The 16,141-nt window shown below is 45.9% G+C and overlaps 1 protein-coding gene across 3 annotated transcripts in view; it reads right to left on the reverse strand.

Annotated features, from left to right (window-relative positions):
• Window positions 1-233: 233 nt before the first annotated feature.
• SIK2 (salt inducible kinase 2) overlaps window positions 234-16,141 on the reverse strand; it is a 131,882-nt gene continuing 115,974 nt past the window's right edge. The window contains exons 10-15 of one of the 3 annotated variants that reach the window (XM_029207427.1): window positions 10,209-10,437; window positions 9,439-9,723; window positions 9,130-9,293; window positions 8,251-8,361; window positions 7,429-7,520; window positions 234-6,737 (exon numbers count right to left, since the gene is read on the reverse strand). In XM_029207427.1, coding sequence (XP_029063260.1) covers window positions 6,158-6,737; window positions 7,429-7,520; window positions 8,251-8,361; window positions 9,130-9,293; window positions 9,439-9,723; window positions 10,209-10,437 — 1,461 coding nt within the window. In that variant the 3' untranslated portion in view covers window positions 234-6,157. Of the gene's footprint in view, window positions 6,738-6,784; window positions 6,842-7,428; window positions 7,521-8,250; window positions 8,362-9,129; window positions 9,294-9,438; window positions 9,724-10,208; window positions 10,438-16,141 lie in introns of those variants that run through there. The other 2 variants (XM_029207428.1, XM_029207429.1) reach the window with 2 other exon arrangements.

Genomic DNA, 16,141 nt, shown 5'->3' on the forward strand with positions numbered 1-16,141 from the left:
CTACCGTGTCCTCCGGCGATTTCAGAGCAAGGTATTATTTACCCTGCTGACGTCAATGAGAACATATTATCCACTGTCCTTTTCTGCAGCCTGAAATGAGCACCAGAGCTCAGGGAACACGGCCACCTTCCATACTTTTCAAAATTCCACCCCAGGCCTGATGAGGGAAAGGCCCTGTCTCATCCACCTGACATTCATATCACCCAGGCTCTTAGAAAACAAGTTGTTTTTATTTTAATTCAAGAGGGTTGGAAACGTAAAAACAGTACATTTTCCTTGCAGAAAAGTACCCCATTTAAATTACGTTTGATACAAAGATCATTTATTAAACTGCATTTTAAAGCAATTTTCTAACATTGAGTGACAGGTTACATTTTGATTTTTTTCACATTGGAGCTATTATGATTTGCACTCAAAATACCAAAGCTATTGAACTCACCATTTTCTTAGTAATTAAAAAAAAAAAAGCACACAGAAAAAATAACTACAATTAGATTAATTTAATCAAAAGTAACTCTTTCACAAACCAAACATCCAGCAAAGACCACCCTCCTCCATTCAGAAATAAGCAAATAATCTTGCCCTTTCTACAAAGTGCAAATATCTCTGTATCAATTTTACTTCCTAAATTGCAATCCCCAAAGAGAAGCAAACCTCCTTTTCTCTCTGGTTCTTTTTCCTTCAGAGATTTTGGTGGAGGCAGATTTCTTTCGCCATCAGTAGTGGGACAGCATCACCACGTGTATTTCCTTGATTGAGCAAATCTTGCACAGATAGGCATCACACAGCCAGTGGCAAGTCCCTGTTATCTGTATTTGCTAATATAACATTATTCCAATCTGGGGTCATATTTTTCCAGGATGTTATTTTGTACTTCTATTTTTAAAGCTCCTCCCTAACCCACCCACTTTGCCTCTGAAGACAAAAGTATTCAAAGTATGTTATTTTTTTAACCCTAAAAGTACTTGATCAGCACTTCTACTTGATGGGCCTTAACTGTAAAGATACTTTATCCCCCTCCACAGGACTGGGCTGAGTTCCTGATTCTTTTCTGAGCGGCACCCTTTCCTGGGGTTGAGTCTGTTGGTCTGCGATGGTGGGCCAAAGCAGTGCAATTTGGCCCCTTGGCAATCAAGAAAGGGTGTGTCCCGTCATATACTTTTTCAGGAGGTTACTATATTGTGTGAGGTGGAGAAATGAGACATCTGTGATGTGAACCTCAACTTCTGTAGTTAATGGGACGCTGGAAAGATGGCGATCTGCGGGGTCTGTGTCTCCCTTGGCCTTGTTCATGCAGGGCCACCTGGACAACTACAGTTGTTACCTGGAGGGCAACACTTCCCCCAAAGCCAGGCGGCTGTCAAGTGGGAGTAAGGTTTCGGGGACAATGTCACATTCACCCAGTGCTTAACCAAGGTGGGGGCTTTGTTTATACAGCTGTTTGCTCATGAGAAGAGTCAGCTGCTACCCAGGAGGGAAGAGCGTGGATTGAGAAGCCAGAGCACCCAAAAGCCCGTCCCGCCTCCTCCGCTCACGAGCTCTGTGGCTTGGACAAGTCACATAGCCTTCCCAGAGCTTTGGTTTCCCCAGCCGTAAAAAGTGAGGCCTATTTGCTCAACTACCTTCATAGTACTGTTGTGAGCATTAGAAAAGATTACTCGTGAAAGTGTCTGGTAAAGTAATGTACAGACAGAAGCTACTGCTCCTTTTGGACAGACAAGCTGAGCGCTTGGGCAGGAACCATCAAACCTATCGCTGGCTGTGGGTTGTGCTGCTGCCTATCTCTCAATCTCCACAACAGCAGGTGCCCCGTTCTGCCAAATGCGTTGAAATCTGCCCAGATGTGGACAAGATGGTGGTATAGCTAGGGCGGCTGCGAGTCTTCTGTAATCAGCCAGGCTACCTTCACGGGGGAAAATGGTGAAACAAAGATGTGAGGGGCACTGTGAGACCAGGGACTCGGGGTCCAAGAGGGGCTGTGGAAGGCCAGCCTGAGGTCACCTCGTGCCTTCCAGGGGCTGCAGGCTGACAGACACAAAGAGCTCTGTAATTAGTCTCCTCCCTGGGACCACACGCCAGGGAGGACCAAACCAGCGAACCTGTCAGAAGGGATACATACATTTGCTATCATTTGTTTTGTCCAGCTTAGAAAGAGAGGCAGATGCTACTGCTCTTGTCCTCCACACGTCACTCTGAAGGTAAGTTCTGGAAAAATTTCCAGAAGCAACAAAACGATCAAAGATCCCTGCCTATACAATGACTCCAACTTACTACCTGTTCTCCAGTTTTTACCTTTGATGTCTGGGCACAAAGAGACTGAGCGGCTCGGTGGCTTCCGAGAAGACAGTTGAGGCAGTCCAGTTTAGGGGTACACATGCAGCCAAGGTGAGCCCCAGCACAGGGGTTCTGCAACTGTTCACTGGGACCAGTGTCATCCAATGACCCTACGAATTGTCTCAAAGGAGGACGAACGTGAAAAATTATCTAGAGTGAGATTTTCCTTAAGCCAACAGGGAGCTTAAGTGTAACTGCTGATATAGGCTTTTAAATGTAATCCAGGGTTAGAAATCCTGACCCCAACACAGAAGCCAGTATTTACCTGGGGCCTGACCACAGCTGGGAGGACCCTGCAAAGGAAACCATTCATTTCCTCAGGTCCACGTGTGTGAACCGCCCGCACCTGAGCAGGGGCTGTTCTGACCACCGTGCACCTGGACCCCCGACCAGCCAGAGGGGAGGCTGCCGCTTCTCACCTTTCTTTAGTTTCTGGTTGGCCAGCCAGTCACTCTTGGGCTGTGAACACACCCTTCTTTGCAACTCTAACAATTAGGTAGAACTCATTTCTCTGAGAAGCCCCCTTTCGGACAGAGAGGAAGAGGCCAGTGCCACCGCGAGTCCCTTCTGCAGAGGCCTGTCGTCGGCTGGGGGCGACACTCACACCAGGCGGTCCCCTCCCTCCCCATAAGGGCACAGGCCCCCCACTACTCTGAGGTGAGGGTTGCCTTTGCTCCCGATCACGGGCTCCTGCAGTCCTGCCTGACTGACTCGGGACACCGCTTCAACGTTCTGAGGAAAAAGCGACTCTGACTTTCTCTTTCCTCGGAGGCAAAGTTGGATACAGAAAGGCAGGAGTCCTAGAGTGCCATCTCCCAGTCCTCCTTGGTGGGCCCCAGATGCTTCCCCTTACGTGCAGATTGGAGGGTCCTCCTCTGTGTTCCCAGGGCAGCAAGAGGGCGGGGCAGGCCTGGGCGGGGCAGAGGCGGCAGGGGACAGTCAGCGCAGCTCACCAGTTTCAAGTGGAACATCCACCCTCTCTGCTGCGCTGACGTGCTGTTTGCCTTACAGGGACCAGCATATCAGCGGCATGTAAATACTAGAGACACACTCGCCCACCTGGAAATTGCAGAGCTAGTGCATTTTCCCCAAAGCAGAGACTAATACCCCTGGATTTAAAAAAAAAAAAAAAAAAAAAAAGCATAAACAAAAAATAGAGTACCACACATATTGCACTTTTTGCTGAATGAAATTTTTACCTCACGTTCATCTCACCAAAGTCTCTTCAGAGGAGCCTGGTTTACAAGATAATAAAGCTAATGGTTATTATACAGTAGTGTACACACTGCTAATGTGAAACAGACTGGAAAGAAAGTCATTATTTCAAAGTACCTCTAGTACTAAGCCTTCGTAGTGTTACTTTAGTATCGGTGAAGAGAAAACTGCTTGGAGGCTCACATAGGTCGCTCACTAGTCGGGGGACAGAGCAACGGCGATGGTCAGACGGGCTGGGAAAACACCTGACTGACGGACGGCACCAGTCTCCTCTCGCCAGCTTACGTTTCAGCAAATACAGATTGTTATGGAATTTATTGATTTCTGCTTGAAATAAATGAGAAAAGCAAACAGGAGCTTACAACATAGTCCAGCAGGATGGGTCATGCTATTCACCCCGCTGTCGTCGGTCTGAACAGACCCGCCACGGCTGGGTGCTCTCCAGTGTCTACCTCTGGGGCCTCGACCCTCCTGGGGCCTCTCCCGCCTCATCTGTCAGCCCAGTCGTCCTCCCGTAGCTCCCGGCTTTCCTGGGCTCAGTGGCTCATGGCCCTGTGGGGGGCAGGCATCTATGCCGATCTGTGACTCTGCCATTCCGGGGACTCTGAAATGAGCGGCCCCCGTTTTCAATCTGGAAGGCATTTTAATTTCATAAATATTATAGCGCTTCTGTAGAACATTTTGGGAAAACATCCTTCTGTCTAAACAAATCAAGCTCTGTTTTATAACTGCCTTATTTTGCAAAGACTTAAAACAGGTTAGAGATCTTAATGAAAGGATCTCTTAAATGAAATGATGGTGTCTGTTTCACGAAATCATCAATCTTAAGCATGAGGAGGAATAAACAATCCGTAGAAGGAACCTAATTCCTTCTTCCTGGGTTTTCACTGCGTGCTGTCAAATCACAAAAATGCGTCCTCCACACCACCCTCCCTTGCTCACACCCAGAGGCCAACCCCAAGCAGAGGGCCTCTGTGGAGCGTCCTGGCACCAAGAGGAGCCAGGACAGAACTCCTAGACCTTCCATGTTTCTCCCCACCTGCGTGGACACGTACTACAAAGAGGAAAGGCAACTTAAAGGTGTTTTCTAGATGCAGCATCAGTGTAGTATCTCTCTTCTTTGTGCTTTAAGGAAGATGCTTTGTGCTTAACGCATTCATCTGCTGATAGGACAAGCCATTCTAAAGGACAGAAACGATAGTCTTTGTAAATAACACTGAATTTGTAACACTTGGATGTTACTGTCCAAATGACAGATTACTCCTTACTTCTAAGTATACAGTCAACTAGCCGTAGCATCTTTTTTACTTATTCTGATGATTGGATCGTAAGGGTTAATAATATACACTGTGTTTGGCAGATGATCTGCTTAAATGGTTAACACCTCTGTGGTCTTTTGAATATTGCTGTAATACTTGAACATTTCATTGCAAGTCAAAACTCTAAGGAAATTAAGGATGTGATTCCCACATGGTGGAAAACAAACTCTGAAGTGACTTTGGATTTAGCATCGACATAAATGGAAAACTGTTGGTTTCTACAGAAAAGAAATCATTAAAGCATGATCTGGGGGGAAAAAGGCACAGCACTACCACTTCACATGGGAGATAAAAGTTCATTTTTCTCATCCTTAAAATTTCTAAGCCCTATATGAAACTGTCCAAATATACAAAGCTCAATAAACGACTAGCAACATCTAGTGTAAAGTCAAAGTAGTTATTACATTTTAAAAGAGACGCTAATTCCTCTAAAGACCAACTGCCCCAAACCAGAAGTCTCCACAGAAGACTGTGCAGGAAGCGCCCGTCTTCCCCGGCCCAGGGCTGCTGTTCTTGACGGTTTCTTGAGTTTCCTGCCCCTGGTCTCCACTGCGGTACATCTCTTGGTTCCACAGGCGACATCTTTGGAGCTCTGAGGACACTGTGACCCAGGGCACCTTCTGAAGAGGTGTGTCACCTATTCTCAGATGAAGGTGACTGCCAGTCTCAGGGGTCAGTACCCGCTGTTTCTCAGTGGGCCCTGAAACAAAGCTCACGCTCTTACCGCTTGGCAGTGATCTCGGGGACAACTTGCATCAGCAGCTTAGAACTTATGACTCACTGACAAAGTACAACTTTCTTTTATTTCCTGTGCATCAAATTTCATTATGTATTCTTGATTTCCCTTTAAGGAACATGCTGTTGCTTGGTTTCAGTGAGAAATGTATTGCCTTTTTTTTGCCTATACGTAACAGCACACATTTTTTCCTGCTTTCACCAAGGTTTCCCTCGATAATGAACTGATGTAGTTCTGTGTAAAACCTAGGTCTGGATGTCTTCCTCTTATAAAACTTTTGTTGGTGGCTCTGATGAGAGCTTGCTCCACTTGACCTAAGGGCATGAGCTGCAGCCTACAACTATGTTCCAGCACTTGCCACAGAAACCCGTGGTGGGACGGAGCCACGAGGAAGCAACATCCACCCGGCCAGGCCCTCTGATTCCAGTTGGGTGACTTGACTTTTTCCCCATCAGGGAGAGGGGGGGAAAATAAGTTTTAAATTGAAAAGGCTGGAATAAAAATAGAAATACACACTCTCTTCACCTGACCCGCCTCACTTCCCGCGCTGAGGTTAATTTACCAGGACGTAGCCACTGTGCTGTGGGTCCACGGCTTCCAGCATTTCACAATCAAAGAGTCCAGGGAACTCCGAGAGCGCTAGAGGGTCATAGCTGGAGGGGGCCTCCTGCAGTCCTGAGCTCCTGGGACAGCCCGGCGCCGCCAGGCCGCTCTGCTGGGCTCCATCCAGGGAGTACTGACAGGGACCGGGGCGGTCTGGCTCGGGGGAGCCCGCGCCTGGCAGCTCGCAAGTCTGATAGGAGAACTGTAAGGGTGCCCGGGCGGCCCCTGAGTGCTGCGGTGGCGGTGGCGGTGGCGGGGGAGCAGCCCGGGGACCTGGCGAGGTGGACAGCGGCTGCAGCCCCATCTCCCGGTACTGGCTGAGGAAAGGGCTGTACTGCATTTGCTCCGAGGCAGGCTCCAGGACGGGGCTCAGGGGCTGGGTCAGGCTGAAGGGCGGTGGCTGCTGGGATGGCGGCGGTGTCTCCTGGTGGGGAAGGGGCTGTGGGTACGAGCTCTCTGCTATCTGCATCTGATTAAAATATGCCTGCAGCTGAGACTGTTTCTGGAGGAAGAGCCGCTTCTGTTGGAGTCTAAGTTGGCAATACCAAAAGAAAGAATTTTAAATCTTCTTCAGTGACGGCAATTTTAATGTAAATCCAGTATCAGTCATTAGTGTCCGTCCTCCCACTTCTCTCTTTCCCACGGCAGGAGAAAAAAAAAAAAAGTGGGGGTAGGAACCAGTCATGTTTGGTTTCTTAAACCCAATCTTATTTTTTGTCCCCCAATTCTGGCTGATCCCTCAGTGCTCAAGTGAACATGAATTCCTTTTCTCTAAGACTCTTTTTTCCTCCCTATGAAACAAGAGGCTGATTTCCCATCTGGAGTGTTTTGAAGCGGGGTTGACACCTTGGTCTCTGTGGGTGTCTGTAGGTTGATGGATTAGGGTAGTTCTACCTTGGCCAAGGTGTTTCTACTAGTGAGGCCTGGGGGCACGGGATTACTACAAGGGAGGATGGAGGCCTTCTCTCCAGTATAACCCACTTAAACTGCAGTAGCTCACTGGATCCTGAAAGCTTAGGTCTATTCATAGCCCAAAGGGGAAACACTAGGAGAAAAAGAAAACAAAGCACGCTTAAGGCTGCTACTCCCTGACAGGCTTATAGTCCATGGACAGTGGAATATCCATGTTAGCATACTGAAACCTGTTTTCCTGGTAGAGGCAAATACTAGGGGAAAGGACAACATACCCAGCTTGTCTGCCACAAAACCACCATCTCTCACCTGTGTTCTTGCAGCTGCTGTTCAAGGCTCCGTGGTGGTTCTTTACAATAAAGCTGACAGGTGTTCTGGGCTTTTGACAGAAGGCTGGGCTTCTGGAAGAGCAGAAAAATACAAGCGTGACATGTTGTCATCTAGGACGCAGTCATTAGACTGTACTTCTGCCTGGAGGACGAAGCCAAGTGAGTCCTCCAGAATCTGTGCAGGATGCAGGGACTGACACTTGCTCGTTGAGACCCTGGGAGAACCTGTGGCCCAGCAGCATTGGGTCAGCAGGCCTGGGCTGTCTCAGCTCTAACCTGCTTCACTTTTCTGTCTCTAAAAGTCCTCTAGGACCGGGAGGTTCATGGAGACTAAAAACAATGAGAAAAGTGGAGTTAGATCTATAGCAAAGGCCACGGCACCTGCTGAATGAACAAATGATTCATTCTTTATGGGATCTATGTTGTATCATTTTTAAAGATTTTTGGGCACCAATAGAGAGCTGATGGTACATTTTTTGCTGACTTGAGATTTCCATTTTATTTATTATTCACTAAGAGGCATAATATAGAAGTAAAGAAGCCAGGGTTCCCTTTCCTGCTGCTCAGTGGCAGAACCCTTTCCTGGAGTCTGAGGACAGACCTTCTCTGCTGCCAAGACAGAGCATAAGGCTAAGTCTGAACATGTTTCTAGAAACTACAAGTGCAGAGTCAGACCCACCTGCCTATAAAGGAATTAAGCAGCTGCCCTAAAAAAATACCAAGCAAAACAGGTTCCTGCTCTGCAGAAAGGCAGATTCAGGATGAACAAAGTGAGCTGGAGCAACAAGGGGGAGGATCCCACCTGGAGTCTGTGCTGCAGGTACTGGGCTTCCAGGCTGTGCCGCTGGGAGAGCTGAGGGTGCGCGCTGCCGGGGAGCGCAGACACGCTCTTCTGCTGAGGAGGAGCTTCCCCCTGAGGAGCAAGGGGTGGAAACACTTTCAATTTCCCACATGGGAGAAAGTTTCAAATCTCAGTTTAAGCACCTTGGCAAATGTCCAAGGGGAACTCCAACTCTGTTAAGACATGACCCTCAATGCTTTTACAGTAACTAGTAGGCTGAGGGTTAATCACTTTGCAGAAAGTGTATACATGCATTACCTGTAGTAAACGATTACCTCGTCAGTACTGGAGCAAAGGGCCCTGATGTCAACAGAAGGTTATTACCTTCATGTGGGCATCAAATGCTATAATATCCCTGATGTACTGAAAATGGGCTCAAATAAAATGTATTAAATAAACAGCAATAGTTTTTGTATTTTTAGCATAAATAATTCACTTATAATATTTAGTGAAGTGATATCACATCAAAAATAGTGGCAACAAGCTTCTCATTTGTACTATTATTTGTAATTTCTGTGTGTGTGCGCATGAAGGGAGGGGAGTTCAAGGGAGACTCTTAAGGGGTGTAATTCATATAAAATCTGCCCTATGAACCGAGCATCGCTTGGCAGCGTCCAAGCCTCCATGTGGTACTGATCACCTGGGCCAGCGTGGAAGGGTCTAACCCAACCTGTCGGGCAGATGGCAGCAACAAGGAAGGCCTTCAGGCTGTGGTCTTTCCAAAAGAACCCTGTTTGCTCCAGGACTGGAGTAAATCCTCTAAATGAAATGACACACCGTCAGGACGAACTGATGCCTTATTCTCACCCAGCCACTGTGGGCAGGGCCCAGAGCACGTACCTGAGGGCAACTGCTGCCCATGTCTTGGAGATGAGGAGCAGGCGATGCCAGGTTAGGGTCTGCCTCTGACCCTAGTTGCTCATAGAGCAACTGCACTTTGTTCAACTCTAGGATTCCTTTGGTTCTAGCCAAATTCTGAAGATGCTGTCTAAATGCTACAATTCCTGAAAGAAAGAACAACGACCAAACAGTTTAAATAAAACACAAGGCCTTTCAGTGACCAGAGGCATGAAACCAACATGGCAACAAACCCCACCCAGTCCTACAACACAAGAGCTGTAGGAGCCAGCAGAGAAGGCAGGCAGTCACCTTGGGTGAGGGAAGTGTCTGACGCCCGGCGGCCCTCTCTGAAGCTCACTGGAGACCTGTTGTGGGCCTCTCGTTTCTGGGAGCTCAGAGCCTGCATGGTGGGGTTGGCAGGTCTCAGGCTCACGAAGGGAGACGTCATGCGGGGTGAGGGCTGATTGGCTAACATGATGTCCTTAAGGGAAGGGTTGTCCTCAAGAAAGTGCAGGTCCCTCTGAACAGACCCCATATCATACTCAGAGTCCACACTGTCAAGGGAGGGGTTGTCACTCATGGAGAAAATTTTCCCTTCAAGAGAAAAGACAAAAACAAAACACAACACCAACATGACCACCAATCAATCGCAACTTCTTGGAACATGGGATACAAAGCATAACCAGCTTGAGTTTCCACAGCAACAGTGTCCTTAATTTCTAACCAAAACATCTTTTCAGAACTTTTTTACATGTCAATTTAATCAGCTTTGAATTCTGTGGTGAAGACACTCCAGAACCTGTACCCATAAGATCTTGGCCACTCCAAAAGAGCCAGAGTCCTCGATGAGTCACATCGCACTCGGATGAATCCTGGGCGTCAGGGGAGGCCACTCAGAGACGTTTCATTTTAATCTCTGAGAGCTGCTGAGCAGGCCTAATCTTAACTCCTGCTGCATGTGGTCCACAAAGAAACAAGACACAGACAACATTCCAGGGGCTGGTTGGTATCATTCCTGTTTCTTGGAGAAGACTCAAGATGCCGGGAAGACCCAGGCCGGCACTTACTGGAAAGCGTACCTGAACCAGGCATCACGGCCAGCTGATTGGTCACTTCCGACAGAGTGTGCCGCCTCTGCCCGCCGCGTGTGGACTGGAAGGCGCCCAGGGCCCGCCCGGGGTCTTCCTCGGCCTCTCCTTCTGTCTCCAGCCCTTCATCAATGGAGGTCTCCATCACGTCGCTGGGCAGTGACTGGCACCCCTTCCTCGCCAGGACAGGAGGCACAGGGTCCAGGAGACAGCCATTTACCTAAATGTCAGTGTGACAGGGATGTGAGAGGAGCTATCAGGCACTGCTCTGCTGAGACACTTGAAGAATCCACAAAGGCAAACATGTCAAGACCTCTGGCCAATTACAAATTCAGTAAAACATTAAAAATGTACATATTGGTTACTAATGACAACCATGTAGATTAGAAGTTAAGGCAAGTCAACCAACGGCAGCACTTAAGAGACAGAAGCCCATTATGACCCAAACTGGCACTGCCTCCCAGGTTTCTCTGAGTCATCATGATTACAATGAACACTTTTTTTTAGTGGTTTCCAGATGAATAGGGTCTATTAGCTTGAGGCCTACCAATTATTATTATTATTTTTAAATAACGGAAATGAAGAGGGGGAAGATGAGATTTAGTAAAAAGAAAACAAAACCAACTGCACGGCTCATAGCTAAGAAAAGAGTAGTCACCAGCATTCTTCTAATGTTCAACCACGAAACATACTGGAAGGCTCTACACATACTTCTATATGCATAATTTAAGTACCTGCACATTGGATTTAGTCTTTAGTTGGCTCTATGTGCCTAAGGAATGGAAGAAAGAATTCTTTAAAGACAGACATACCACAAAAAGGAGTGAAAACAAAATTCAAATGGCAAACAGCCAAAGCCTTCCATTATAGAATAACAAATGACTCACAGGCCCCAAATTCCAGCAGAGGTTAAGGAGCGGCAGCGCTCTGAATTCTCTCCGCTCCAGCAACACACACAGTTTCTGCGCTTCCTATCCCACGGGATGAGCTCAGCACAGCTCCTGAGTGAGAGCGTCGTCGCCTTCCTCTGCAGTTGCCAAGCAAACCACCTTGGGGGGGGGCAGACACAGCCCACAAAGGGGAGCTGTGGTTGCGAGTTCTTCTGGCTGGTAAAAGCCCCAACGAGGAGGCAATTATTTACCTCATTACCTTAACTATCCCCCCATGGAAATCAATCCAGTTTTCTCCTATGAATAGCTGCTCAGGAACAGCCAGGCATAAGACTGAGCTCCCAGCAGTACTTTCACCTGGAATACACCAGGTAGCGCTATTGTTTCCTTTGGAAGCAGGAGAGGCTCATGTATGTGAGAGGTGACGTGGGACATCGCTATGCCAGACACAGGAAACTTTCCTCTTATGGCAACCAATCTGAAGGCGCTGCGAGGCCCTTTATTTGGAGAGGGAGACTTGGGTGACTCAGATCGTTGTTTGCTTGGGGGAGGGGATGGTTATTCCATAAAATCTGTTCTGGGGCTGTAGCCATTACTTGGATAAGGCAGCTAATGCACTACAGGGTTTTAAAGTGACAAGTGGCCACTTAAAAGGAAGGGTAGAAAATGCTTTCTTCCTAGACTAAGACCAATCTTCTCCATGGCACCAGAAAACAAAAACTCTGAAATCTGGCCAGGAACAATTATGCTCCCCTTCAACCATCCCCAGATAAGTGTTCCCTTTTTAACTAAACTTGAAAGTTTTCTTGTAGGAAAGAATGATGGCTTGGGGACTTAACATTCATAACTCTACGCTACGTTCCTTGACCGTCTACTAGTATAATTTTCTAAGACTAGCCAAGGATGATTTGGAAATGAATAAAAAACAACAGAGAAAAGACTGTTATCAAGTAAATATCTACTGAGCATCTTTACATTTTATAGCATATGTCAAAATTTTGTCAGATGTTTCTTGCAAGAAATATTTTGCAAGTACCGCCTTATAACCATGCCTTTCTTTCCTTAGTAGAGAAAGGCCACTTTTTTCTGAGTACTCAAAACACCTTGCAGTCCCCCCAAATTTACGATTTTTCTTAAATTGTCTGCTTATAAATTTATTTCCTCATCTAGACTACAAGAAGAATTTCTATCGTTCATTTACCAATGTTTGCTGAATTCAGTTTCACCCTGGGACAGGTAGATGACAATGATCTGGTTTTTCAGATGATGCCTGGTGATGACTGAATCAGAAAATGCTGTGGTGACCCTTTCATAGTTAAGAGGTATGAACAGAAAGCTGCCCTAGAGCGCATTCAGTTTACAGGTGTGAACACTTTCATCTCTACGATCAGTTCCTGAAACAGGTGATAATCATGCCACCTTTGCCTGCCAGTTTACCCAGGGGCTTGATATAACAAATTAAACTCTAGGATTTTGTGACTGTAACATGGGCTGATCTATCTTAGTGACCTAAGCTGCTAGAAATGAGATCTTTTGCTCTAGGAAACAATCCAGGCTAACTGTAAACTCTTAAGACTGCAAAGTACAATATGGGTGGGTAAAACGTACATTTTCCAACACAGTGTTTTTGCCTTTCCTTAAAGTTCAGTAGATCACTTCCCTTCTGATAAGAGATGTCAGATGCAGTAGATAGCATACATGTAGGAGTCAGCCTCTCAGAAACTCCACCACTAATTGATAATACCCCTGAGCTTACCACATACACAAGATTCTAGCACAGGAGACTGCTAAACTGTTATGGACTGAATGTCTGTATCTCCCCTTAGATTCATATATTGAAGCCCTAACATCAGTGTGGCTATATTGGAGATGGAGCCTCTAAAGAGCTGACTAACACGGTAGACTAATGTATAGTACTAGCCAGTGAGCCTGGAGGCTGGGAATGTGCCTTATTTAATTTGTATCCTAAGGGCCTGGCAAGTTTGGCATATATTGAAGAGGCTCAAACCTCAGCTCCATCACTTATTAGGCAAGTTGCTTAACTTCTATAAAGCTCTTTTTTTTTTTTCTTCACTTGTAAAATGGGAGTAAAGTTGTTTGGGAGGATTAACTAAAACACTGTGTATATTAACATTATTTCTGGACCAAAGAGAATGCTATTTTATAACAAAAAATTTTTAAAGCATGAGAATAAAACAACAACATTTTCTTTTAAAGCAGTTTTACCATCTTGAGGCAAATTAAACAAACAACCAGGTGAGGAAGAAAAGCACTAGATAACCCAGTTCCAGAAATTTATCCTAGGGAAATAATAAAAGGTATAGTCAAAAATTTAGACACAGGGATATTCACCTGAAGCATATGTAAGGAAGCAAAAAATATTCAAGTACCTGATGTCCAAAAATAGAAGCGTATTTAAATAAGGGTGCATCTAATACAATATATTAGGCAGTTGTTAAATATAACTCATGCTTTCAAAGAAGATTTCATGGTATGGGAAAAATGCTCATGATGTTATATTACATAAAAGCAAGGTACAAAATTACATATAATAGAATAAAATTTTGTTTTAACAAGTCTACCTACGTACTGAGTCACCCTATACTCATCCACCCACCCACCCATCTATCCATCCATCTATATAACCTACTCTAAGGAAACGTGTCAAAATGGGCTTACCTTTGGGTAGGGGGACTATGGATAAATTAATTTTTTCCTTTATCCCTCTTTGAATTTTCCATGTGTGATTCTGACTGGTTTAATGCCTTTTAATTAGAAATTAAAAAATCCAAAGTCAGAAGTAAAAGTGCAATTTCTCCCCTTTACAAAGTCTTAGAGGTTAACACGATTAAGAGTTTTTGATGAATATCCTTCTTAGATCTTTTGTCATGTGTACTACCTTTATAATTTAAAAAAGGTATTAAAAACGTCAATAGACATGAACAGCTCTACTACACTTGCACTTTCATAGTTTAGTTTCACAGTTCCCTTCCACTATCCGGACATGGAGACGGTAACTTGGAAAATCCTTTTCTCATAGAACTTTAATAAAATGTTAAAACTGACTGAAGTGTCCGTATGTGTGTGTATGTATAAAGTCCATTATTCCCAAAGAAACTCTCAAAAGTGAGAGACTGACCCTACAGGGCTTGCATCTGCTCCTGTATGGGCTCTGTACCACCTGGGGGCTCGGTTACTGCTCAGAGTTAGGTGACTGTCTCAGAAAGGTGCTATTTTGGGAGCAACCCCAAACCCATGTTTCAATGCAGACTTCCCGAGGGATTTTACTGATAAGTTTAAGTTGAAGACTTCTGGGAGAGAAGGAGAAGCGAAACCTCCGAGGCGCACAACATCTGCCACCAATCGCGAGCAGAAATGACTGAGCAACACATGCAGTTATGCGGCATCCTTTAGACGACAACAAATAGGTGTTAGAGGAAATGCATATGAAGCAAGACCAACAACAAAGGGCTAGTATGTCTGTCTGACGGTTTTGTGTGTGTGCGTTTATTTATGGGCCCCAGAGAAGGAGGTGCTAGGGAGGGAAGAGGCACAAAGAGTACTGCTGACATAAATGAAATGGTACGCAAATAAGACCAGCGGATGTCTACAGCCTGGCTGAGTGCCAAGGTGGCCCTGCCAGTGTGGGTGGCCAGTTCCAGCATGGCATTGCTCTTCCTACAAATGCAAATATGCCATCTAGCTTCTGTCTATATCTTTCACAAAATCATTCATTTCCTGTCTGTTTCCTAGTTACGGTAACAATCACAAGCTTTAAAAATAGCTTGCCCTATATAATACGGCAGACAGTGCCCAATCTGTGTTTTGGGCCTGAGGCCCTCATAGCCAAGCTTTAAGCAGACTGCATTTTAATTTTTTCAAGGGGATTAGATTTTAAAAATAAATGAGTGATGTTGCCTCAATTTATGTCTAAATTTCTGGGTGAGAATGTAATAGCAGTTTATGAGGATTTGAACATGCTAGGCAACCACAGGCAGAGGAACAGACTGTCCACAGAAAGTGGCCTCGTCCTCAGGGACAGGGACACTAACTCCTCAGGGTCAGGAACCCGGCTTAACACCTGCTTATGGCAGCCCAGCATCAAGGTGCCTTGACTACGCTCTAGTCATTACTCATTACTTAACTTCTGAATCAGCTCTACCTCCAGAGCTCCCTATTTCTGAAAATGCTATTCACCTTCCTGATCATCAAGGCTCAAAATACTGTTATCGGTCTGGACTTCTTTTCTCTGGACCCTAACAGTCTATCAGTTTTATCTGTGCAATCTCATTTATACCATCCCCTCCTCTCCAGTTTCACGGGCACCATCCTAGCTCAAGCCCTTATCACCTTCCCTGACACACACTCTAACCTTCTACTGTGCTTGTCACCAGTCTCTCTCCTATCCAACGCAGGCTACGGACCCTTCCAGGTTCATTTCTGAAGCACAATATGGATCATGGTGTTTCCTTATCAAAAAATCTCCGATTGTTTCCTACTACCTTGGAGAAGGTCCATTTGGAAAAAACTTTTTTTTTACAATTTAATTTTATTTATTTGGGCGCGTCGGGTCTTAGTTGTGGCAGGTGGGCTCCTTAGTTGCAGCTCATCGGCTCCTTGGTTGTGGCACATGGATTCCTTAGTCATGGCCCGAGGGCTCCTTAGTTGTGGTTCACCGGCTCCTTAGTTGCGGCATGTGAACTCTTAGCTGCGGCATGCATGTGGGATCTAGTTTCCTGACCAGGGATTGAACCCAGGCCCCCTGCATTGGAGGTGGGGAGTCCCAACCACTGTGTCACCAGGGCAGTCCCAAAAACTCTCTCTTTATTAAAAAAAAATATTTATTTATTTATTTGGCTGCACCGGGTCTTAGTTGTGGCATGTGGGATCTAGTTCTGTGACCAGGGATTGAACCTGGGCCCCCTCCATTGAGAGCGTGGAGTCTTAACCGCTGGACCACCAGGGAAGTCCCAGAAAAAACTCTCTTGATAATACTGAAACACGTTCCCGTGTTGAGAGCCCCAACCTAGAGAA

Source organism: Monodon monoceros, unplaced genomic scaffold, assembly GCF_005190385.1.
Source record: "Monodon monoceros isolate NGI ecotype Baffin Bay Population unplaced genomic scaffold, NGI_Narwhal_1 Super_Scaffold_7, whole genome shotgun sequence".
Lineage (NCBI taxonomy): Eukaryota > Metazoa > Chordata > Mammalia > Artiodactyla > Monodontidae > Monodon > Monodon monoceros.